Below are 26,482 nucleotides of genomic sequence, written 5' to 3'. Positions count from 1 at the left end.
ATATTTATATCTAGTCACATTGCATCAGCAGTTGATTTGAATACACGTTTTCCCCTCACAATTACCTATAATTAACTCTAGTCCATACTCAGTCTAATAGACTTAATTCTTTGCTTGCTGACATTCAGGTGCATATTCTATTTTTTTCTCTTTTTTATTTAGCTAAAGAACAGTATTTCATTCCAGGTAGGTTTGGCTCTGCAGTAAAAATGACTAACTGCAGGCCCCTATTCCTCCCTCACCAAAAACTTTTTTTTTTAAACTTTCTAAAAAATGGTTGCATGCATTTTAACCCTAGTGGAAACCTCTTAGAATAGTAATAATTTTCTAGTTTATGTTTTCCCAGTACATGGGCTTTGCATGCAGCTCCTGATAACCAACTCACCATTGAGCACAGAAACTACTCAGATGGGGCTTGATTTACACTTGCTAGGTTGCACTGTCTGCTTTTGTACCTATCTTGCATATCCTATTTACTGTTAACACCTCTGTTCATTAAATGTAGCTACTGAGCTGCTTTTAAATGAAGAGAACCCTGCTATGATCAAAGAGCTAAGAGAACCTAAACACCCTTTCAAACGAAATACTTTCCTGCTTTGCTTTTATGCACTAAACTCTTGGTTTCCTGCTGACTGTCTGAACTGTTGCTTGCTCACCTATGACCTTTGATCCCTGTGTTGTGAAATCACAAAAATGCCAAGCAAAACTATGTTTATGTTCTTTGCACAAGCATCCAAAGGCTGCAGATGTCTTGTATGAAAAATACTTCTTGATGAAAGAAACAAAAATTAAAACGTTAACACACTTATACTATGCTTTAAACTAATTGCTAATTCTCTTGACATATCTTGACATATCCACATGAATGATTGATGTTGGCTCCAGCTCTTTGAGACGTGTTTCCTTTTTTTCTTCTGTTTTCCTGCCGCTAACAAATGAGTACTGTGCTTTCCTAATAGGGGAAAAAAACCAAACCAACACAGTCATCCGCTTACATTATAGTGTCCCTAACAGGTATAAATAATTGATTGGCAAAAATGCTCAAAGGTCTAATGAAGCTTCTGATTGAACCACAGATGCATGAATTGCCAGCCAAAAAAAAATTCAATTATAATTTACTGTCTAGAAAAAAGCACTATATAATAGTTGAGTGTGCAATCAATGAGACTTGTTCTTTTAAGCACATTCAGGTACATGATCAGTCTGCAGTGTTCTGTGTGCGCTGTAATTTATCTATTGGTTTGACTGCAACCATTTAAGCTGGTGTGTTTAACCTATGCTGCTTTTACTGTCATGTAGCAGATTTTCTTTTAGCTGCGGTGATCATATGAGGAATTTTTATGCCCCATTTCTATTACTCTGAGTGCAGAAAGAAGAAAATAGACAAGACTGGTCATTTGCCATTCTTGGTTATGATACAAGTTTATTCTTGTAAAGGACCAGAAGTCAACCTGAGAAGTGATTCGTATATTACATTTTTAAATGCATGGCAGTCACCTCTGCATTCACATACAGTGGGGGGAAACATAACATGGAAAGAATAACGCATGGGAAAAGGGGCACACATCAAAGTTCTAGAAATTTATGAATCCCGAAGATCAGAGATCTGTTCACATGTGGGATCCACAAATTACTCTTTTGCATCAGCTACAAATTGGAAGAATGTAATTCGGGAATCAGCGATTACTTATAAACATGTTGGATCATCAGAATTCCAAAATGAAAACTCATAACTTTATGGCAAGAAAAATAATCATTTTTAATTAGTGAACAGATAAAGTCTTCAGTGAGCCATTTCTAATGTAGTTATGACACTGTTCTTTTGTATCTTTTAAAAAATATGTTCACTCTGTTCCTTGAATCAGTGTAGCACATGAAGAAGTAGTAGGAACCAGCAGCTGCCACTAATTTTCACCAATATTAGTAATCACTAGGAGATAGAAGTGGAGAATGGAGCAGTCATCAGCGTCATGTAAGTAGACAGTTGGTGACTGGCTAGCCACTGCCGGTGTGCTGGTACCAGTGAAGGCAGGTAGCTAGTCAGCAACTGTATGTTTCCACAGTGCTGGCCAAGATGCCCCCATGCCTTCACCACTGTCTCCCAGCTTGGGCTTGGTTATGGCTGGAAGTACCTTCTCCCCCTTCAAGTTGCCCCATAGTCATGACTGGTGGTTCCTACTAGCAAACCACTTCACCCACCTGAAAAAATGGTGCAGTGTTGATGCAAAACTACCATAATTCATAACACCCCATTATAAGCCAGACATATTTTAGTAGGGAAAATAAATTATAAAGTGAAGATTCTTGCATGGATGACTTTATAAAAAGAGGCGATAGTGATGTATTACAACAGTGGTTCCCAAACTTTTTCAGGTCACCGCCCCCTTGGTTCCACAAACTCATGCCCAGTGCCCCCTTCCCTACACTATAAAAATCATTATTCAGAATAGCGGTTTTCAACGACCCACTAAGGAAGATAATAACAACAAAATTCAAAACAGTAAGAATTAATTGAATATTTATTCAAAATCCAGTTACATTTTTTTAGTTTATTCAATTAAACATAATTGATGAACTTGATCCAGTGATATCATCTTTTCAAAGTCTGATAGTCATTTAGCAAGATTATTAGATATCACATTTAGTAACTAGGGTAGAGTACCTCACTATTCTGTAAATTCTTAATGTGACGGATGGGCTTGATGAAGTGATACCAGTTTCCCAATGTCTGGTTTAAAGTCACTTAACATGAGTCTTAAATCAACATGTTTAGTAATCTGGAGTCGATTTCTTTGCTTGGAGAGAAGTAGGCAGACCACACTAAAACCACATTCCACTAAATATGATGTTGGGAATGCAACCAGGAGCTTCTGAACCACCCTCCATATTGCAGGATAGCGATCAGAAATTTTCTTCTGTAACCGAAACTCCTGGTACAGAGAAGACCACCTTGAGCACCCCCCTGCCGCCCCTTTGCCTCTTAGCGGCCCCCTGCTGCCCCCTTGCCTCTTAGCGCCCCCCTATGCCATCCCACTGCCCCCAAGGCGGCGGTACCACCCACTTTGGGAACCACTGTATTACAAAGTACTTGTGATCTTGCTCTTAGGTAATTTCTATCTCCTTTTTTAAAAAAATAAATAAATACTGAATATACTTTGCTAGTCCACACATACCTAATTGGTAATTTGAAGGCAGACATTTAAATATTTAATAATTCTAATCCATATGAAAGGTACTCAGGTCCTAAACTATGTTTGAAAATTATAGATTATTTAACAAGAAGGTGAATAACCCAGGAATAAGCTTTTCATAGAACTGTTACAAATAACACTAGAATATGAATTTGTTTGGGTGCTGAATACAATACCCTTGAACAATCCAAGCCATGTTTGCGTAGTTGGAACTCTTCCACAACATTTTTTGATTATATTTTTTAAATGATTTATCAAATGATTGTGGAAGTGCCCTAAAACTATAGTATCTTTCTGTAAAGATATTTTAGTATGTTAACACTGTTGCATATGAGACGTAGCATATATTTGCACGGTAGACCAATCAAGACGAGTTTTGTTATTTCTGGGTAGTTTGTTTTGTTTTTGCCATTGGGATCACTCTGTCTTTCTTTCCTCCTTGGCTGTCTTTCCTATTTCAGGAGTTCACCATTTGGGCTGTAAGTAAAGTTCCGAGTGTGAACTAAACAACAATACATTTCCTAATCCTGATCCTAATTCCACTTGCAGTCTCAAGTCTTTGCACTTTTCATCCAGGAAGAACTTACTGGTTGTTTGAGTTTGTTTTGTTTGTTTTCCTGTTGCCTACCCATAAGTCCTTGCTAGATGTTTCTTCCTGATATGTATAGGATATTCTCTCCATTCTGTAACTTGTGAAGAATGGCGAAGTAATAGTTCTTCCTGAAGTCCACATTTGTGTCATTTCTAGTTAAGCTGTGTTGCAGTGACAGTGGGCATCCTGTAAGGAGAATGCCAATGCCGTCCCAAGCAGTTTCCCACTGCATTACTTTCCCACTCTTTTCCTCTTTCTCCCATTGCTTCTTCTCCTTGGTCTAAGTGGATGAAGTTGTGATAACTTAGCGAGATTTTCTGTTGTGCTTGATCTAACCATGTGGTTGCGAGGTATGAGTAAAACATGGTTCTGTCAAGCACCATGGAACGTCACGCAGCTTTCTACAGCATGGCAAGCTGCTGAGGCTTAAATCAGGATAATACACTTCTTTTTTTAAAAAAAAAATTGAAGAAGAAACGTAGGGCTTTAAATTTTATGGTTCTGAGATTATGGAGAGGGCTGTGGTCAGTAAAACAGAAGAATAAAGGAGGGTAATGAAATGAGATTCAGAGATCTACTTAATTCTGAAACTGGGATAAGATATGTAGAACATGAATTAGTGCTGTTTTCTGTTTTTTAACTGTAAAATGGAATAGATTGGATGACACCTTAATCAGCAGAAACTACAGCTGAGAAAAGCTCAAGCAGTTAATGTTATCCCACTATGTGACTGTTATGCCCTCCCCAGCAAATTTCAAGCTCTCTGAAATTTAACCCACTCTTAAACCTTACTGTTCCTTCATTATCACAAAACATACCCCAAATTATCCATTTGTCTGTACTGCAGATCTGTCCCTTTTCTCTTCTTCTTCTTCTTTGAGAAATTAGTTTCATCTCCCCCTAAATTGACTTAGGACCTGTGTTTTTATTCTGCTTGTACACAGGCACAGAAGACTACAGATCCAAGCTAAGTGGAGATTGCTTTGCAGACCTGGCGTGCCCTGAAAAATGCCGTTGTGAGGGGACAACAGTTGACTGCTCCAATCAAAAGCTCAGCAAAATTCCTGACCACATTCCTCAGTATACAGCAGAACTGTAAGTCTGAGCTTCAACGGGTGTGCGGTTTGAATATTACTGATAACAACGTTACTGCTTCTGTTCTTGCTTTTTGGAATGTTACAGACTTTACCAGCTTCAGTTCATGTATTTTCATTTTTGTAAGTTTTTTATTTTAATTAAAGTATTTGGTTAAGGGAAAAGAAAAATAAATTTCAAGTTTAGTGTAGAAAGGAACACAAAAAGCTGGCTGTAGCATTCCTGCCCAGGTTCTATTGTCCAGCTTCTACATTAGAAAATGAGAAGCAAACACCTAGGCCACAGCGAGACCGAAGGTTTATCCTGGGATCATCCAGGGTTCGCCCCTGCCTGAGCACTGGATCCCCTGTGTGTCACCTAGATGAACAGGTTTGACCCCTGGACGATCCAGGGAGAAACCTTAGGTCTAGCTATGGCCGTACTTTCACTTGAATCAGCTGTCCCCACTGACACCCAAGCTTCACCCCTTTCCCTCTCTCTGGGTTCCAGAGATACCCAGTATGACTTATTGGTTCTCTCAACCCACTACACAAGATGTAATAAGGAAATTGATTTAATAATGGTAGCATAATAAGTCAGTCAACATGTGGGAGTTTGTATTTTAAAAAAACAAAGATTCATTAATATTAATAACAGGCATATGTTACATTGGTACTCTCTAGATTGCTTTGCTGTGGCATCTACTGCCAAAATACAGTGTGAGAGCCAGTGTGGTGTAGTGGCTAAGTAACTTTCTTACTCAGCCAATTATCCCCACTTGTTGTGGCAAACACAGTGAGCCGGTGTAGTGTAGTGGCTAAAGTGTTGGACTGGGAGGTGGAGATCCGGGTTCTAGTCCCCACTCTGCCATGAAAACCCATTGGGTGACTTTGGGGCAGTCATAGACTCTCAGCCCGACCCACCTCACAGGGTTGTTGTTGTGAGGACAAAATGGAGAGGAGGAGGAGGATCACATACGCCGCCTTGGGTTCCTTGGAGGACAACAGGTGGGATATAAATGCAATAATAAATAATATTCACCTGCCTTGAGCTGTCAGTTCACCTCTCTCATTGTCCCACCAGCACTACCTAGCAGCACAAGTTCTCCCTCGTCCAGCCTCTCCTATCCCATTCCATCTTGCCGCATTAAGAAAAATCCCATACATTCTTCGTCTAATCAAGCTTTTTGCTGAAGGAAGCAAAAAGAGTCTGCAAAGTAGTCATGCTGCTGCTGCTGCTGCTGCTGTCATAGTTGGAGAGTTCAGTGCAATAAACTCAGGAATTTGCTTCTCCTAGAGCCGATTAGGAGCAGAGTCCAAACCCCGCCAAAGTTCAGACCTGCTTGTTTGTAACAGGCTCAGCTTGACACCACCCAAATATACACTTCCAGTTCTGGCGTATGTCAGGGCAGCCATCGCTACCAGGAAGCTTGGGAATTATTCTGCCTTGTTCAATAGATTAAGCCAGGTGGAACTCAAAACACAGTTTTCTAGCAGCAGTGACTCCAAAGCATTCTCAGAAACACCTGTTACTGTGGGGAAGGTTGGAACGTGAGGATGTAAGAACATGTTCTTGCCGGCCTTTCTTGCCACTGTTTACTTTCCCCAGCTGACAAGGTAATTTTGGGAAGGGAGGAAAGAATGATGACGGAACACGGGCAGCATTGGAGAATTTCTTTTTTCTGAGAACTCCCAGAAAGCCATTGTCGATCTCAGATAATTCTCTGAGAAATTTGAGAAAGATCAAGCCAATTACACACTGGACCCAGGGGATGTTGTCTATCATTACCAAATACACTGTGACATTTCTTCCTCCTCCTGCTGCATTCTTCTCCCCATAATTGTTTAAGAAGAGGAATGCTGTGTGCTTGCTACCTAAAACCTTCAAAGGAAAGCAGACGACTTAACTCAGCATGGCTTTTACGAAAACCGAGCATAATTATAGAGATGGGGGAAGGTATACAATTATAAGAATTCTTTTGAATACCTTCAGTAATTCCTCAGATTAGCAGTCACTGAAATAAGATAGGTTTGTGTGCTGTATTTTGAAAGAACTAAAGAGATTAACTAAAGGAATTAAACATGCAGTGTTTATAAATATGTAACGTAAGAGTATGAATGGACCAATAAGCAAAAGGTCAGAATTTTTCTTCCCTAGTTTAGCCTGCATCTTTTGTGGTCTACTTTGCTGCACGTTGGTCCACTCTTCCCATTGGTCCACTCTCAATAAAGGACAGACAGATTGCTGTAGAACCATCTAATCTATCACAGGTTTTTTGGCGTTGTTTTTAAAATACACACAACACACAGGAGCACAACAAAAAATGTTAATGAAAGGCAAATGTCTAATAAGCAATGGTAATCAAGATGGCTTTGTGCAAAATATGATCAGTTTAGGCACAGTTAGCAAATGTATGCCGGTGTTTGCATGCACACAAATAGAGCTAATTCAGGGAGGGGAGGTGGACACACATGTGGATTTTGAATGCACAGGAATATTGTGGGGGGGAGGTTATGTATGTGTAAGTGTCTCCTCCCCACTACTGAGTAATCAGAATGACCAAATGATACAAATGCCCCATGTGTTGCTGGGTATCAATAGGAGACTTTAAAACAACCCATTGTTTATGAACCAGGCACCCTACATCCAAAGGACCTTATATATTAGCACTTTCATGTTCTACTGTAGTCCTATGCAGGTGTTTGCTGCTTGTGTGCAGAGCAAAGTGGGGAAGGAGATGTGGGCCTTGTGCACCCACCTACCGGTCTGACATTCTTGCATTATGTGCGAAGCTCTGAAAAGGCGCTATAAGCATTTTCAACTGAATGCACTTACAGAGCTTCCATGATCGTGAATCCCGCCTTATCAAGGTTTCCGGTCACAGGAGCTCTGTAAGCATGTTCAGATGAATGTGCTTATAAAAAATCTAACTGGCAGACAGTTACATGCAGTTCATGATGTCACAGAGAGCTGACGTTTTAAGTCTAAGACCAGTTTCAGCCTTAATCTCTCCACTGGGTGCATTCAGTGCCAACTCCAGGTTTTGGGGACCCACGGACAAAATACCCTCAGTGGATCTCCCTCCCTGTAGGCCAAGGCACTACCACCTACTCGTTTGCCCTCTTCCGTTGGGCCCAATCCAGAGAAAAAAACCAAAGGGATGTAGAAGATGCTGTTCATTCTCCTCTCCCTTGTCCTTGGGCATGTAGAGGGAGGGACGGGGGAGGATTGCGGACTTACCTGCTTTTGCAATACTCCCCCAGCATCTTGATGGCCGTGTGATGTCCTAGAAGGGAAGAGGGACATCACGGCCACCATTATTATTATTTTAAGAGGAGCTGGTCATGCAGCGAAAAGGTAAGGACCCCCCCCACCCCGGCACACACACCCTGCCATCCCAGGAATGGCAAAATTGCTGGCCCCCCCTCCCAGGCATGGAGCCTCCCTGTGCAGTTCCATGCCCAGCCCCACTACTTGCGGGGAAGAAGGGACAACCCAGGAGCAGCGGCCACACCGCCTGCGCTCCTCGGGATGGTCCCGGGACTGCAGAAATATCAAGAAACCCACAGTCTCAGATATCCTGGGGGAAGTCCTTGGCTGTCCCGGATTGCTCCTGGGATCCCCTGTGCGTCATAGGGACACACAGGGATGACCTAGAGACGACCCCGGGATATCTGGCAGGTGTAGACATGCCCCTTGTTCGCATGCTCAGAGGCATAGGTGAATAGCCAATAAGATCAAGGAGGAGGAAGACCAGGAGGCTCCAGAGCATTTCCGTGGACGACCTGCAAGCTGTGTGCCTCAGTAGGTGGCTGATGCTGGCCCTGGGTGTGTTGTTTTGTTTTCAAACTCTTGAAGTGGGGAGAAGGGAGCAGAAAGGCATCGGGAGCAGCTTCCTGTGCTTCCCTGCGGTCTCTCAGTTGCACAGATTGGTCCCAGAGGGAGAGGGCAAGCCTGGGAGTAAGGTAGAAGGAACCTTTTCAGATTGCCAAAGCCAGTAGGTATGAATGCCTTTGCGGAATCTGTAACTGAGAAATAGTGTCTTATTAAAAGAGAAAAGAAGGTCTGAATTACAGCTGCTTATATTTGTTTTCTGCATTATTATAATTATTTTGTGTTCCTAGTATGCAGTTCTGTTTGCTTGTGATTCCGATTATAGTTAATGGGCCTTCGCATCCTTGAGTCACAGAAGTGATTGAGAAACGGCCGCTTACATGCTGCACAGAAATTACTGCCTCTATATCACAGCATGTACGCTGCTGAGATTCAATCTAATTATTCCGAAATAAACTATATGTTCAGGAAACAGGCCTGCTAAAATCATATGTGTGCATAGATTGTCATTGATGTGATTCAGTGGAAAGTTGCACAAGTGCTAATTATTATGCACGTTCATGTGGAGGCAAGGGGGGTGCGAACACGTTTTACATATCGCCAGGTTGACATGTGTGCTCTGCAAATGATATTGACTGATTAATTGAGTAGTGAGTACAGTGGCCTGTCAATGTGTATATATTTCAACTTATGGAGTATGCATATTCATGGGCTAGGTACAAAAGTTATGTGTAAGCTATGTGTATTAACCAGGCTTTTAAAACGGCACCTAAAGCTATTCCTGCCTGACTCTCTTGTTCCTTGTAAACTTACAGGGAGTGACTTCCTTATGTTTTTGCATTTTATACAGTCCTTAGTTCTTTGAAATGAAGTTATGATTATTATTAAGTAACAGGCAATGTAGGGAAAAAAATCCATGGCTGGCTGGAGAATGCTGGGAGTTGTGAGCCGTTTCTTGTCTAAATGGCTATTCCTGTTCATACATGTTAATGTTTATACATTAACCTCTGCATCTAGCTGTAATACACATTATACTGTTCCTTGTACAGGCGACTCAACAACAATGAATTTACAGTGTTGGAGGCTACAGGGATCTTTAAGAAGCTTCCTCAACTGCGCAAAATGTAGGTTTATCTATTATCCTGTCTTGCTTAGGTAGACTTCGTAGTTTTCCTTTAGAAGAGGTAGGAAGTATCTTAGCAGAGTTCAAAAGTGTGGAAGTTCTCAACCTCAAAGGTTCAGTGCAGAACATTCGCATAGGTTGATTAGGTTATGTTTCAGCCATATTTTCTCTTCCGTTATCTCCAACAGTATATATGCAAGCACAGGGTGGGTGGGGAGGAGCCATAGGTCAATGGTAGCGCCATGCTTTCATGCACAAAGTCCAAGTTCAATCTCTGACATTTTCAGCTGAAAAGATCTCACATGACCTGGAAAGGCCCCTGCCCAAGACCCTTTAAAGCCATTGCCACTCCGAGTTCCAGGCTAGATATGAGCAATGATCTGACATAGTATAAGGCAGCTTCATATCTCCCAAAGAGAAGGGATGGTGGCAGGTTAAAAACTAATGATATTGGCATACTGAAGGGAGGCTCATTGAAGTTTGCACATTTCTTATAGTTTATCCAAGTATTTTGTATCGATAATATCCTTCCAAATTTTCCTGTACTGGGGAAAAATTGTGAAATTTCCTTAATGTTCTTTAATTCCAGGTTTTATCAACAGCGTATCAACCATGACTGATTGGAACAGTGTCACCCTGTTGACTCTGTTTGCTCAGCTAGCAGAGATCGGCATATTGGGCTCATCTACACCAAGCAGGATAATCCACTATGAACGCAGTATGAAAGCACTATATAAAAGGCAGGAGCCACACTACTGCTTTATAGCAATATTGAAGTGCACTGACAACTGTTGGGGCCCATTGACACAGACCATATACCTGCTTTCATAGTGTTATATCCTGCTTGGTGTAGATGTGTCAATGGGCCCCAACAGTTGTCAGTGCACTTCAGTACCGCTGTAAAGCAGTAGTGTGGCTCCTCACTTTTATATACCGCTTTCATAGTGGAATATCCTGCTTGGTGTAGATGAGCCCATCGTCTCTATCTGACTTGTTTAACTGACTGAATCAGTACACTGACATGCCAAACCCCCGCCCCTCAAAATCCCCTTTTGGAATCACCTGATTCTTTCTTTGGAATAGCTCAGGCAGTTTCCTGATGCTAATAATGGGATTCCTAATAGACAATAAAATATTCAGAGATCAGAATTTAATTGATGTTGTTATGGAAGATCTAATGTTTTTTAAATGTTTTCACTTTATTATTGCAGTGTCTTAAAAATAGATTTTCTTTCTGTATCCTTTCTGGGATCGCTATCTCAATTCCAAATAAATCCCAACCAATGGTTATAGCTATCTTAAAGTTTTATTGTTATACCTGCATTCAGTCACTGTTATATGGATCATCTTATCCAAAACGTTTTTGCTTTTAATTCTCTTTGTTATGACTTTACCATAGAAATCTGAGCAATAACAAAATCACTGATATTGAAGAAGGAGCATTTGAAGGCGCATCTGGTGTAAATGAGCTGTTGCTCACCAGTAATCGGTTGGAGAACGTTCGACAGAAAATGTTCAAAGGACTAGACAGTCTCAAAACTTTGTAAGTCTATTGCTTTCTCCACCTTTCTGTTTATGCTACACTTCCTTTCCTTTATTAATTTTCTATTTTTTAAAAAATTCAAACTCGTAGAAATGGATGCATGCTTTGCTTTTACTCCCATTATACCAGTGTGGTGAACTAGTTAGAGTGTGGGACTGGAAGTTGGGAGATCCGGGTTCTAGTCCCCACTCAGCCAGGGAAGCTCACTGGCTGGCTTTGGGCCAGTCACAGACTCTCAGCCCAGCCCACCTCACAGGGTTGTTGTTGTGAGGATAAAAATGGAGAGGAGGAGAATGATTATGTACGCCGCCTTGGGTTCCTTGGAGGAAAAAAGGTGGGATATAAATGTAATAAATAAATAAACAATTAAAATAAATAAATATGGTGAATCATGTACCTTGTCTATTTGCAGTTAATCTCTGAGAATACTGGTTTGGATACTTTGTGTAAACATTTGGCAGCATAGAACAAATGCAGCAAATTTTGAAGTGGGATATCAACCAGATGTGGCTCTGAGTATTTGGGTTTCTCTGTTGAATGATTTATTTATTTTATTACATCTATATACCGCCCCATAGCCAAAACTCTCTGGGTGGTTTACAAAAGTTAAAAACAATGAACATTAAAAACAGATATACAAAAATTTAAAACCATCCAAAGCATAAAAAACAATATCGATTTAAAAACAATATCAAATTCCATCAAATATAAGATCAGTGGAAAATGAAATCATCAGGATTTTAGGTAAGCCCTCATATGATCACAAAGGGTAGACAAAAAAAAAGCCAAGTTTTTTTTAACAAATACTTTGGCTGAAGGAGATTTTTCCTTTTCTAATTTAAACTGCCCTCTTTCCCTCAATCTTTCACCAATCATCTTGAAATTTGCAGGTTATGTAAAACCAACATTTCTTTCTGGCACATGTAAATTTCTGTAAGATTGGTGAAATATGTTTGATTTTATGAATGTTAGAATGACCAACCCCCTGATTACCCCTTTATCATGGTAGTGGAATGCTTTTTTTCCTGTCGAACCTTAACTAAGGACACATGGCTGTGTGTCCTTAAATAGAATAAATTGAATGCACTGCAATATTTATTGCTAGAAACTTTATTACTTGTGGAAAACACAAGTCATCGTATCATATGCTGTTTAGTAAACATAAGGAAACGTAGACAGATGTGATGTGTGATACTTCCTTTTTGTGTTCATATTTTTCCTCAGAATGCTAAGGAGCAATCGCATTAGCTGTGTGAGTAACGACAGTTTCACAGGCCTGAGTTCTGTCCGACTGCTGTCCTTGTATGATAACCAAATAACTACAATTGCTCCCGGTGCCTTTGACACTCTCCATTCCCTGTCTACACTGTAAGTTATTCTTGCATTTGCAGCCAATCCTTTATGTGCTTTTTCTCTTTAGATAGGTAGATATTAAATATAATCTTACTGTTAACATAAAGATTCCACTAATTAACAAACTCAATGCAGCCAGGATTGCTTGGAAAATTCTGTGTGTGATGCTTTTCACAGAATGCTAAAAATCAAATTAACAGGTGCACAAAAAAATGTGAAAATATGTTGGCAACCGATGCTAATATTAGTTGGTTCACACTTTTTGAAAAGGACTCTATGCATAGCGTCTAAACTATTCTTGGAGATGTATTTATATGAAAAATGGTTGAATGTGAACCAGTTCCCCACAGATGCATCTGTAGCTTCCTATCAGTAATGATCTCCCCTGATCCAGGCTGCCACTTCAGCTGAATCAGCCAAATGGCATGGTTCTCACATGCTGCATTTTCTTCGTGACAAAATAGCCAAAGAAGAAAATAAATGAGCAACTTTAATGATAACTGGCAAATTTAGACTATGCAGCTTTTCCTGATATAGGACCTATATGGTTTGATAGCAGAGAGAAGGAAGGAAGTTTTCTGAGTGTGGAGTGTGGTGTTGTTGTATGAGCTTTTTTCCTTTTGTTGGAGAATTGAAGCCTTTTTGGACCAAGGTCAAAGTCTCATGATGATAAGGGACTATCAAAACTGTTTTAATTTGCATTATATTCAGATATAAACACAATGTCCTCTGATATAGGCCATTTGAGCTGCAAAAGTTTTCTGCCATTTTGTAGCACAAGAAAGTTAGGGTTGCCAAGCATCTGTACATTTTAATAGCTGCATAGAAAGGATAATTTTGGGATGTGTCGTTTTTTATTCACTGCACCACTATGGTGAGAAAAGCTGGATTTTCAACTGTTCTTCACATGCAATTCAAGATAAATCAGTTCTAGTACTGAAACCCTTGCCACTGATATATACGGGTATCCACTTTAATGAGATGGCTTTGAGTGCCTGACCCTCATGACTTAAAGCCATGGGTTGTGATAATTGCCCTTGAGTAGCATAGAATTGTCAACATTTTTTTACTGTCCTTGTTCCCATGCATTAACAACAGCTAGAAAATTGGTAACAGGAAATGTCAAGTTGGTATTAGGAGCCAGCTTCGGCTGGGAGGAGGGGGAGCTAGAGAAGTTGACAACTCTAGTGCTGTTTTCCTAACAAGGTTGCAGTTTTAGGTTGGCAAACAAGTAACAGAGCATTGTATGTGGGCTTACTTAGAAGTAGGTAAGTGCCACTCTATTCAATAGAGCTTACTCCCAGATAAGATTGCATAGGATTGCATCCTAAATGGATATATTTGAAATGTACTTTTCCAGAGCCTATTCTTAAACATATTTTGCCTTCAGTGGAAGAAAAGATGAAGATAGGAAGGGCAGGGGAAGAGGACAGTAAGAAATGTGGCATTTTAACAATTCAGGTTTCCGTGGTGGGAATTGGTACAGGAAGAATGTAATTTCCAACATACTTAATCCTCTTCTTGCTTAAAATGTGACAAGTTACAACTAATGACTAATTCATGCATATTTAAGATGACATGTTTATAAATAATGAAATTGTCAAAAGGCCTCTGCTGAAATGTGGAGATGCCAAAAAGATGCCAAAAGCACTGAGACTTCTGGAAGTAAATTCATTTTTATAACTGGCATGTAATCAACTTAGCTGTCAGTGTAGATGGGAAACCTATTCTCTGGAGCAAATAAAAGATGGAAATCTTGAGGGGGCAAATTAATGAAAGAGATGTTGTCAGGTTAAAGCTAATAATGTAACGTAATCAGCCTTCATCTCTACATTAAATTACAGCGTTATCGTGTGTAGATAGCCTGACAGCAAGTCAGATCTGTGACACCTCTAAATTATTTCTAAATAAGATGTATCAGGGCTTTCTCAGCTCAGACACAGAAATTGCTGTCCTGAACTTTGGTTGGGGTATGAGGGAATTGTTCTGAGGGAGGAATTTGTGTTTATGGGATGGAAAATACACAAGTATGGTCAGAGACGTGAGGAGATGAGAGTAGTTAGCAAAAGGAACCCTGCCTTTTTTCATTGCAAAAATGGTATCCATTTTTGTGAAGGTGTTTTTTTAAAAATGTTTTCTGTGTATTGTCTGCATGTGCTGATCAGAAACCTCCTAGCTAATCCTTTCAACTGCAACTGCCACTTAGCATGGCTGGGAGAATGGTTGAGGAAAAAGCGCATCGTAACAGGGAACCCTCGCTGCCAGAAACCCTACTTTCTCAAAGAAATTCCTATCCAGGATGTTGCCATTCAGGATTTCACTTGTGATGACGGTAAGAAATGTCGCTTGCATGTTGACTGGGGCAAAGTAGTCATAGTAGTATTGCATGAAGTAACTTCAATCTGTTATTACTGCTGCGTTTAAAGCAGTCTTTCAGTGCGATCTGTGTTGTCTTCTTGCACTGTCCCAAATAACATCAGAAGTCAAAGGTCGCATGAAAGGAGCTAGCAACATGACTACTGACATGGACCCCTCCGATGTGACACTTCTGGTATAGCAGACGCATGAGAGCCGTTTCCATGCTGAGGTGGTATCAGAATGGATACCCTCAGAATCATTGCTGTAGATGTTAATGGGCCCATTCAGATGATACTAAGGACTCTGTGGTTAGCGTAACCATGCTTATCTATGGTTAGCACTAACAACAAGTCATACGCTTGCAAACAACACCGTTAACCCTGTCCGGTTCCCGGTTCCCTAAACCACGCAGTAACCACAAAGCAGTTAGATGAATGCCTGAATCTTCCGAATACCGCACTTCATATCCCATCAGCCTTTGCACTAAGAGAGCCGGCAGTTGCGCGATTTAGGCCATTTAAACCGCTCTATACTGCTAGCTCTATGATTTTGGCCCCTTAACCACAGCTGCATCACATAAAACACGTTAAGCCAAAGTTAGTGCCACTAACCCTAACTGCAGAACAGGGTTAGTGAAGCCAACCACAATGTGATTAGCGGAGGCGCCTGGTTAAGGAAAACGCATGTCAGAGAACACCATTAACCCTGCTGCTTAACCAAAACCCCTTAACCAGCATGTCTAATGGTGCTGTCTGAATGGGGCAAATACCAGCTTTAACAAGGCCTCTCTTATGTGGTCCAGCCATATTTTTGTATGACGTACACACCAATGCACACATACACACAGAGAGACTTCAGACATTATTTTATAGGATTGTTTCTCAGGTGAGATTAGGAAATGGCCTTAGGCTCACCTGTTCCCATCCTTCCCACCCTATGGGGAAAGAATGACAGAACTGGAGATCCTGTGGCAGTTTTAATGTGGTATCTCCTCTGATCTTTTAGGAGTGGGGGAAGAAGTGGAGTGGTGAAAGTCTGCTCCCTGTCTCTCACTGGGACAAAGTTCCTTTCTAAAGAAAGTACTGGCTCTACCTGTTGGTATCTCTGCTGTGTATGTGCAGAAGTGGCAAGCCAAGAAAACAAGTTCAGCTCTTAAATTCCCATAACAGAATGTCAAATTTGCCATCTTCTCATTTGGTCTCTACAGCCTGCAGCTCACCCTTAAACTCCCAAAAGCGGGATGCTGCTTTTTGTACACTTGCTAGAGATCTTGATATTGAACTGATTTCGATCTAGTCAATGTCTAAACCACAGTTAAGGCCCCTGGTGCCTAGGAAAGCTTCTTTGAATGGATATGCTAACTGTCCATTCATCAACATTTTCGAGGCTGTATTAAGACAGACCGTCGGGAAGCTAATTAAATTCACCAAGTTTGCACATTGTTTTAACTGTTTTAATTGTTTTTACTGCTTTTAAATTATATACTGGTTTTAACTTGATTCATGGTACTCCTGGGTACTCGGTGCAGCACCAGCACAGACTCAAGGGCCGGGGAGGGAGGGTTGCCATGGTCTATAGGAATACAATCTCCCTCTCTAGGCTTCCTGTTCAGTCGAGTGCTGATCTTGAGTGTTTGTACTGTGTGTTGGGTACTCGAGACAGATTAGGGATTCTGCTGGTGTACCGTCCACCCCGCTGTCCAACAGTCTCCCTGCCTGAGCTGCCGGAGGTTGTCTCGGACCTGGTGTTGAGGACCTCCAGGATGGTGGTTCTGGTGGATCTCAACTTCCATGCTGAGGCTGCTGTATCCGGAGCGGCTCAGGAGTTCATGGCTGCCATGACAACCATGGGGCTGTCTCAACATGTTACTGGCCCAACGCATGTAAAAGGACACACGATTGATCTGGTTTTCTCGACTGGTCAGGAGGATGGTGATCTGAAAGTGGGGGAATTAACATCTACCCCCTTGTCATGGTCGGATCACTTCCTATTGAGGTTTAGACTCTCGGCGGTCTTTCCCCTCTGCAAGGGTGGGGGGCCTATTAAAATGGTCCGTCCCGGAGGCTAATGGACTCCGATGGATTCCAGAGGGCTCTGGGGGATTTTCCTGCTGATATGGCCGATGCTCCTGTCGAAGCCTAGGTCGCTTTGTGGAATGCAGAGATGACTCGGGCGGTTGACAAGATCGCGCCCAAGCGCCCTCTCCCTCTGAGCAGAGCCCGGTCAGCTCCTTGGTATACACCTGAGCTGAGGGCAATGAAGCAAGAGGGGAGACGGCTAGAACACAGGTGGAGGAAAACTTGTGCTGGGTCTGATCGAACACGGGTTAGAGCTCACTATCGAGCCTACTCTGTGGCGGTGAGGGTGGCAAAGAGGCAGTTCTTTTCCACCAGCATTGCGTCTTCTCAGTGTCGTCCGGCGGAGCTTTTCCGGGTGGTTCGCGGCCTGTTACACTCTGGGCCAGGGCGTGAGATAGTTGAACCCTCGGTAGCACGCTGTGACGAGTTTGCACGGCACTTTGAAGATAAAGTCGCTCAGATTCGTCATGAATTGGACACCACACTTAATGCAGCTCCACTAGTAGAGGCGTTCAGAGCGCCGTCCGGCTCAGTTTTATTGGATGAGTTTCAGTTATTGAGGCCCGAGGATGTGGACAAGGTGCTTGGCCAAGTCCGGTCGACCACCTGTGTGCTTGCCCCTTGCCCCTCTTGGCTCATTACATCAAATAAGGAGGGGATCGCCGGCTGGGTCCAGGAGGTTGTAAATGCCTCCTTGAGAGAGGGAGTGGTGCCGCCCTCTTTAAAAGAGGCGGTGATTAGACCACTCCTGAAGAAGCCTAATCTGGACCCGGAGGACGTTAACAACTACAGGCCAGTGGCTAATATCCCTTTCCTGGGCAAGGTGCTTGAGCGGGTGGTTGCAGGACAACTCCAGGCACTCTTGAATGAAACGGATTATCTAGATCCATTTCAATCGGGTTTCAGGCCTGGTTTTGGAACGGGAACTGCCTTGGTCGCCCTGTGGGATGACCTCTGTCAGGAGAGAGACAGGGGGAGTGCGACCCTGTTGGTTCTCCTGGACTTCTCAGCAGCCTTCGATACCATCGACCATGGTATCCTTCTGGATAGGTTGTCTGAGCTGGGCGTTGCAGTGGTTCCGCTCCTACTTGGATGGCTGATTCCAGAAGGTGGTGCTGGGGGATTATTGCTCTGTGCCGTGGCTTCTAAGCTATGGGGTTCCACAGGGCTCTATCTTATCCCCTATGCTGTTTAACATATACATGAAGCCGCTGGGGGAGGTTATCTGGAGATGTGGACTAAGGTGTCATCAATATGCGGATGATACCCAGCTCTACCTTTCCTTTTCATCAAACCCAGGTGAGGCAGTGACTGTTCTGAACCAGTGCCTGGGCACTTTAATGGACAGGATGAGGGCTAACAAACTGAGACTCAGTCCAGACAAGACGGAGGTACTGTTAGCGGGTGGTTCATCTGTCCGGCGAGGTGATGTTTGCCCTGTCCTGGACGGGGTTGCACTCTCCCTAAAGGATCGGGTCCGTAGTTTGGGGGTGCTCTTGGATCCAGAACTGTCACTTGAGGCACAGGTGAACTCAGTGGCAAAGAGCACCTTTTATCAGCTTAGGTTGATATACCAACTATGCCCTTATCTGGACAGAGATAGCCTAGCTACAGTTATCCATGCTCTGATAACCTCTCGCTTGGATTACTGCAATGCGTTATACGTGGGGCTGCCTTTGAAAACGGTCCGGAAGCTTCAGCTGGTACAAAACAGGGCAGCCCGTTTACTAACAGGGACTGGCCAGCGAGATCACATTACACCAGTCCTTTTACAACTTCCTTGGCTGCCAGTCCAGGTCCGGGCCCGATTCAAAGTGCTGGTATTGACATTTAAAGCCCTAAACGGTTTGGGGCCAGGTTATCTGAAGGAACGCCTCCTCCCATATGTACCTGCCCGGACCTTAAGATCATCTACAGGGGTCCTTCTCCGTGAGCCCCTGCCAAAAGAAGTGAGGCAGGTGGCTACTAGAAGGAGGGCTTTCTCCGCTGTGGCACCCTGGTTGTGGAATGAGCTCCCCAGAGAGGTCCGCCTGGCGCCTACACTGTACTGCTTTCGTCGCCAACTGAAGACCTTTTTATTCTCTCAATATTTTAACAATTAATTTTAACTTAAATTTAAATCTTACTGTTTTAACTCTGTATTTTAATCTTATATCAATTTTGCTGCATGGTTTTATCCTGGTTGTGCTTTTTATACTGTATTTTGTATTTGTGCTTTTAACCTGTTGGTTGTTTTATTGTGGTTTTAATTTTTATGAACCGCCCAGAGAGCTTTGGCTATTGGGCGGTATAAATGTGTAATAAATAAATAAATAAATAAATAAATGGTTTAATTTATTTTTAGCTGTGTGTATTTATTGATTTTTATTGTATGATTTTATCTGAGATCCTAGTGATACAGGGTGGGATACAAATGTTTTAAATAAATAAATAAATAAATATTTGGAGGCAATTACCATAGCTCCACGCAGAATTGTCTTTACATAACTAAGGTTTAACGTTATCATAGAATCATAGAATAGCAGAGTTGGAAGGGACCTACAAGGCCATTGAGTCCAACCCCCTGCTCAATGTAGGAACCCACCCTAAAACATCCCTGACAGATGGTTGTCCAGCTGCCTCTTGAATGCCTCTAGTGTGGGAGAGCCCACAACCACCCTAGGTAACTAATTCTATTGTCGTACTGCTCTAACAGTCAGGAAGTTTTTCCTGATGTCCAGCTGGAATCTGGCTTCCTTTAACTTGAGCCCGTTATTCCGTGTCCTACACTCTGGGAGGATCAAGAAGGGCAGGGTGGTGGTGGGCCAGCTCCAGACACTCTTGGATGAGACTGATTATCTGGATCCATTTCAGTTGGGTTCCAGGCCTGGCTTTGGCACGGAAACAGCCTTGGTCGCCCTGTATGATGACCCATGTCGGGAGAAAGACAGGGGGAGTGTGACTCTGTTGATTCTCCTTGATCTCTCAGTGGCTTTCGATACCATCGACCATGGTATCCTTCTGGAACGTCTGGCTGAGTTGGGAGTGGTGGGCACTGCATTGCAGTGGTTCTGCTCCTACTTAGCAGGACGGCTCCAGAAGGTGGTGCTTGGGGGACATTGCTTGGCCCCGTGGACTCTCCGGTATGGGGTTCCGCAGGGGTCGGTCTTGTCCCCCATGCTGTTTAACATGTACATGAAACCGTTGGGTGCGGTCATCCAGAGTTTTGGAGTGCGCTGTCATCAGTACGCTGATGACGGAGTGCTTTCTACCAACTTTGGTTCGTGGCCCAGCTACGCCCCTATCTGGACAGGGATAACCTAGCTTCAGTTGTCCATACTTTGGTAACTTCCAAATTAGATTACTGCAATGCCCTCTACATGGGGCAGCCTTTGAAGACGGTCCAGAAGCTGCAGCTTGTGCAAAATGCGGCGGCCAGATTGATAGCTGGAACAGGGAGGTTTGAGCATATAACACCGATTCTGGCCCACTTGCATTGGCTGCCTATATGTTTCCAAGCCCAATTCAAGGTGCTGGTCTTAATATTTATTTATTTATTATTTATTTATCATATTTATACCCCGCTCCTCAGCCAAAAAAGGCTCTCAGAGCGGCTTACACTTAGCAAAATAGAGACAGTCCCTGCCCTCAGGCTTACAGTCTAATAAAGACATGACACACAAGGAACAGGAGTTCAGGAGGGAGGGAGGGAGGAGAGAGAGAGACTCCAACAGGAGCAGACCATGATGTTTCTTCTGCCTGCTCCTGTCCCCTTGCTCTTTCTTCTTCCTCACAGGGCCAAGATGACAGTTTGCCCTGTTGGGGGGGGGGGGGGAAGAGTCCAACAGGAGCAGGCCATGATGTTTCTTCTGCCTGCTCCTGTCCCCTTGTTCTTTCTTCTTCCCCACAGGGCCAAGATGACAGTTTGCCCTGTGGGGGTGGGGGAAGAGTCCAACAGGAGCAGGCCATGATGTTTCTTCTGCCTGCTCCTGTCCCCTTGTTCTTTCTTCTTCCCCACAGGGCCAAGATGACAGTTTGCCCTGTGGGGGTGGGGGAAGAGTCCAACAGGAGCAGGCCATGATGTTTCTTCTGCCTGCTCCTGTCCCCTTCTTCTTTCTTAACCTATAAAGCCCTATATGGCTTGGGACCACAATACCTGATGGAACGCCTCTCCCGACATGAACCTACCCGTACACTGCGCTCAACATCTAAGGTCCTCCTCCGAGTGCCTACTCCGAGGGAAGCTCGGAGGATGGCAACAAGGGAGAGGGCCTTCTCAGTGGTTGCCCCCCGACTGTGGAATGATCTCCCCGATGAGGCTCGCCTGGCGCCAATGTTATCTTTTCGGCGCCAGGTCAAAACTTTTCTATTCTCCCAGGCATTTTAACAGCATTTAACAACGTTAAGTTTGTTTTTAATGAACCCCAGAATTGTTGTTTTTAAATGGATACTGTTGTTTTTATACTGTTTTTATGTTTTTTTAATTTTTGTATACTTTTAATGTTTACTATTTTTAATTGTTGTAAACCGCCCAGAGAGCTTCAGCTGTGGGGCGGTATATAAATGTAAATAAATAAATAAATAAATCAAGAAGAGATACTGGCCCTCCTCTGTGTGACAACCTTTTAAGTATTTGAAGAGTGCTGTCATGTCTCCCCTCAATCTTCTCTTCTCCAGGCTAAACATGCCCAGTTCTTTCAGTCTCTCTTCATAGGGCTTTGTTTCCAGACCCCTGGAAATGCCTTTATGCCTTCTGCCTTTCTGGATGGACATTATATTAAACTAAAAAATAAATAAAAATAAATTGGACAGTCTCTCTGTATACTCTTATCAAACGTGTATAGAGAACATAATCCACTATATTACTTATTGTCCCCTAAGACCTGCTGAGTTTAGTCTTAGGAAAAATTTTGTTACACCAACTGAGATATCCTAATGAATATGCAGTGGAAGTGAAGAATAGATTTAAGGGACTAGATTTAGTAGATAGGGTCCCGGAAGAACTATGGACAGAAGTTCGCAACATTGTCCAAGAGGTGGCAACAAAAAATGTCCCAAAGAAAAAGAAAACCAAGAAGGCAAGATGGCTGTCTGCTGAGACACTGGAAGTAGTCCAAGAAAGAAGGAAAGCAAAAGGCAACAGTGATAGGGGGAGATATGCCCAATTAAATGCAAAATTCCAGAGGTTAGCCAGAAGAGATAAGGAATTATTTTAAACAAGCAATGCGTGGAAGTGGAAGAAGGCAATAGAATCGGAAGGACAAGAGACCTCTTCCAGAAAATTAGAAACATTGGAGGTAAATTCCAGGCAAAAATGGGTATGATCAAAAACAAAGATGGCAAGGACCTAACAGAAACAGAAGAGATCAAGAAAAGGTGGCAAGAATATACGGAAGATCTGTATAGGAAGGATAATAATATCGGGGATAGCTCAGACGGTGTGGTCAGTGAGTTAGAGCCAGACATCCTGAAGAGTGAGGTTGAATGGGCCTTAAGAAGCATTGCTAATAACAAGGCAGCAGGAGACGACGGTATCCCAGCTGAACTGTTTAAAATATTGCAAGATGATGCTGTCAAGGTGATGCATGCCATATGCCAGCAAATTTGGAAAACACAAGAATGGCCATCAGACTGGAAAAAATCAACTTATATCCCCATACCAAAAAAGGGAAACACTAAAGAATGTTCCAACTATCGGACAGTGGTACTTATTTCACATGCCAGCAAGGTAATGCTCAAGATCCTGCAAGGTAGACTCCAGCAATTCATGGAGCGAGAATTGCCAGATGTACAAGCTGGGTTTAGAAAAGGCAGAGGAACTAGAGACCAAATTGCCAACATCCGCTGGATAATGGAGAAAGCTAGGGAGCTCCAGAAAAACATCTATTTCTGTTTTATTGACTATTCTAAAGCCTTTGACTGTGTGGATCATAACAAACTGTGGCAAGTTCTTGGTGGTATGGGGATACCAAGTCATCTTGTCTGCCTCCTGAGGAATCTGTATAACGAACAAGTAGCAACGGTAAGAACAGACCATGGAACAACGGACTGGTTTAAGATTGGGAAAGGAGTACGGCAGGGATGTATACTCTCACCTTATCTATTCAACTTGTATGCAGAACACATCATGCGACGTGCTGGGCTTGACGAATCCAAGGCTGGAGTTAAAATCGCAGGAAGAAACATTAACAATCTCAGATATGCAGATGACACCACTTTGATGGCTGAAAGCGAGGAGGAGCTGAGGAGCCTTATGACGAAGGTGAAAGAAGAAAGTGCAAAACCTGGGTTGCAGTTAAACCTCAAAAAAACCAAGATTATGGCAACCAGCTTGATTGATAACTGGCAAATAGAGGGAGAAAACGTGGAGGCAGTGGCAGACTTTGTATTTCTGGGCGCAAAGATTACTGCAGATGCTGACTGCAGCCAGGAAATCAGAAGACGTTTACTTCTTGGGAGGAGAGCAATGACAAATCTTGATAAAATAGTTAAGAGCAGAGACACCACACTGACAACAAAGCTCCGCAGAGTTAAAGCAATGGTATTCCCCGTAGTAACCTATGGCTGCGAGAGCTGGACCTTAAGGAAGGCTGAGCGAAGGAGGATAGATGCTTTTGAACTGTGGTGTTGGAGGAGAATTCTGAGAGTGCCTTGGACCGCAAGAAGATCAAACCAGTCCATACTCCAGGAAATAAAGCCAGACTGCTCACTTGAGGGAATGGTATTAAAGGCAAAACTGAAGTACTTTGGCCACATAATGAGAAGACAGGATACCCTGGAGAAGAGGCTGATGCTAGGGAAAGTGGAAGGCAAAAGGAAGAGGGGCCGACCAAGGGCAAGATGGATGGATGATATTCTGGAGGTGACAGACTTGACCTTGGGGGAGCTAGGGGTGGCGACATTATTATTATTATTATTATTTATTTATATAGCACCATCAGTGTACATGGTGCTGTACAGAGTAAAACAGTATGAAGTCACGAAGAGTCGGAAATGATTGAACGAATAAACAGCAATTATATTACAATGCATGTTTCTTTATTTGTGTTGGCAGCCAGGAGACCTAGCTTTTTGGCCCAAATTTGAATGGCTTCATGTTTGTAATGGGTTAGCATTAAACAAATAACATCATATTTCTCTCTCACTGGGACAAGATAGGGAGCAAGCATCCTCACTATGGTCAGTAAACCTGCATCATTCATGTTATAATAATAATTTATTATTAATAGTAATTTATTTGTTACCCCCCCCCCTCTGGATCGAGGCAGGGTACAACATGCCTATGCCATTCCTTCAGTACCATCAAGTACCATCAAGTGCGTGATGGAGGGCTTCCCTAAAGAAATAGGCTCCTATACAGTGGAAGCTTGTTGTTGAAAACATAATTGAAGTTATAGTGGATTTTAACTTTGTTTTTACTTACAGAGCTACTTGAAAGCAGAACATTTATATCTAGAACAGCTTAAAATAATTGTGCTGCTGCCGGATGTGTTAAGTGCCCTTAGCCAAGCAAAGCTTATATTTAGGTTTCTTTTTATGAACTAGGAAATGATGACAACAGTTGCTCTCCGCTCTCCCGCTGTCCCGTAGAATGTACTTGCCTAGATACTGTAGTCCGTTGTAGCAACAAAGGTTTGAAGACTTTGCCCAAAAGCATCCCAAAAGATGTAACTGAACTGTAAGTAGTACAAGAATTTCCTTTCTTAAACTCCCAGGAATGATGTTTGTTTCAAGAATGACTATGAGTGCATTTGACAAGTAAGTAGCACTATTGGGCAGCCCGCTACTCCAGAACCCAATTCTGGTTTGCTAAAATTTTTTGAAGGGAATCTCATGTATCTTGTTCATACTTTGGTACTTTACCGTTTGAACATGGCTCTTCAGAAGCTATCCAAGATTGGACATCTTATGCTTTTTCTACTGTACCTTAGGGCATGTGATGAAGCAATCAGTTGGGGTTAGGGGGACACATTTGAAATTTGACTGTCCAAGTGAATAGTTAAACCAGAAACCTTTTTAACCAAATGGGACCTATTCGTATTCAGAAAAAATCTGTTTTATCTGAATTCATATTTTATTTGCCAACAGTTCAAAATAGTTCATCTTTAAAGCCTTAGGTAACTTGAGCGAGTATCTAAAGGACCATCTTGAGCCTTGATGTCCTCTAAGGCCCTTCATCTAATCCCATGCACTCAGAGGTTAGGCAGATAGTGACCAGAGCTAGTGCCTTTTCAATACTGGTGCATCATCTTACCCAGGGAGGCTCACCTGAAGTCATATTTGTTTTGTTTTCAATACCAGATAAAGACCTTTTTATTTGATTTATAATTTGACATACTGGAGAATTTATGAAACAAATTTGCTCAAGGTGTCAACTTTGACCACCAATGAAAGGCTACTTAATGTTCAGCTTACCTGGCTCAAGATGACTAAAGTTCTGACAAGCGTGAATATTAAGTGTGTTTAATATTTCCAGAACAGGGTTCATATGTGTGCAGAAGATTCCAATAAGAACAAATTGTAATTGTACAAAGTTAATGAAAAATGGCATAACAGATACTTCTAAACATTCTCCAAGTAGGTCCTAAACACACCCAGAATTCAAGCATGACTGTATTGGATGTCATGGGCTCATGGGGTGCCAATATGGTGATGTCTGCTTCCCCGCCCCCCATTATCTGCCCCAAGCAGGTCCTGATATTCACCCAGTTGTGGCATATTTTTAAAGACTAAGTGCCTCGCTGTTGCAGCTAAGATCAAAAGTAGCTCGTAAGCATAGCCATTCATTTATTCTCTACACTGAGCAAGAATTATTTAATTCATAATTATACTCTATAAAGCAGTACTGAGATACAACTAATACCCTTTTGGGACAGCAGGCCAGATGTGTTTGCATCAAATAGAAAATAATGGTTCACCATGGTAAAATTATTTCTGCTAAACCAGTGTGCAGGTGTGCATCTGGCTATTAAATTGGTGGTTGATCTCATTCATTCCCTGTTTTTCATATCCCTAAAAGAAAAAAAATGTAGGCAACTATAGCTGCAAAACCAGTATTTTATTTATTAAGTTGAGGGTATCTAGTATGAGCCTTTTATTGCTTTATTTTTGAATATTGTCATCTTGGAAGCGACTATTAAAATTTCATTTAAATAATATTGCATTCTGGGTTTTTTTGTAGTTACTTGGATGGAAACCAATTTACCCTTGTCCCCAAAGAACTTTCAAACTACAAGCACTTAACTCTGATGTAAGTAGCTTCAGAGCATGTCTCTGTTCTGATGTTGTTTAAATTCTGCTCTTTCATTAAACAAAATCATTTCAAGTAAACATAACATCTACTTTTACATTTATAAC

At 42.3% G+C, this 26,482-nt stretch overlaps 1 protein-coding gene across 3 annotated transcripts in view; it reads left to right on the top strand.

The window, feature by feature from the left end:
• SLIT2 (slit guidance ligand 2) overlaps positions 1 to 26,482 on the top strand; it is a 317,811-nt gene that overhangs the window by 239,682 nt on the left and 51,647 nt on the right. Inside the window, exons 15-23 of one of the 3 annotated variants that reach the window (XM_063135273.1) lie at positions 163 to 186; positions 3,653 to 3,670; positions 4,728 to 4,878; positions 9,741 to 9,815; positions 11,214 to 11,357; positions 12,582 to 12,725; positions 14,876 to 15,042; positions 24,671 to 24,803; positions 26,307 to 26,375. In XM_063135273.1, the coding sequence (XP_062991343.1) occupies positions 163 to 186; positions 3,653 to 3,670; positions 4,728 to 4,878; positions 9,741 to 9,815; positions 11,214 to 11,357; positions 12,582 to 12,725; positions 14,876 to 15,042; positions 24,671 to 24,803; positions 26,307 to 26,375 (925 nt within the window). The remainder of the gene's footprint in view (positions 1 to 162; positions 187 to 3,652; positions 3,671 to 4,727; positions 4,879 to 9,740; positions 9,816 to 11,213; positions 11,358 to 12,581; positions 12,726 to 14,875; positions 15,043 to 24,670; positions 24,804 to 26,306; positions 26,376 to 26,482) is intronic. The other 2 variants (XM_063135274.1, XM_063135275.1) reach the window with 2 other exon arrangements.

This window comes from Elgaria multicarinata, chromosome 10 (genome assembly GCF_023053635.1).
Source record: "Elgaria multicarinata webbii isolate HBS135686 ecotype San Diego chromosome 10, rElgMul1.1.pri, whole genome shotgun sequence".
NCBI classification, from domain to species: Eukaryota; Metazoa; Chordata; class Lepidosauria; order Squamata; family Anguidae; genus Elgaria; species Elgaria multicarinata.
Note: the sequence above shows the minus strand (reverse complement) of the source record. Positions and strands in the feature narration are given on the sequence as shown.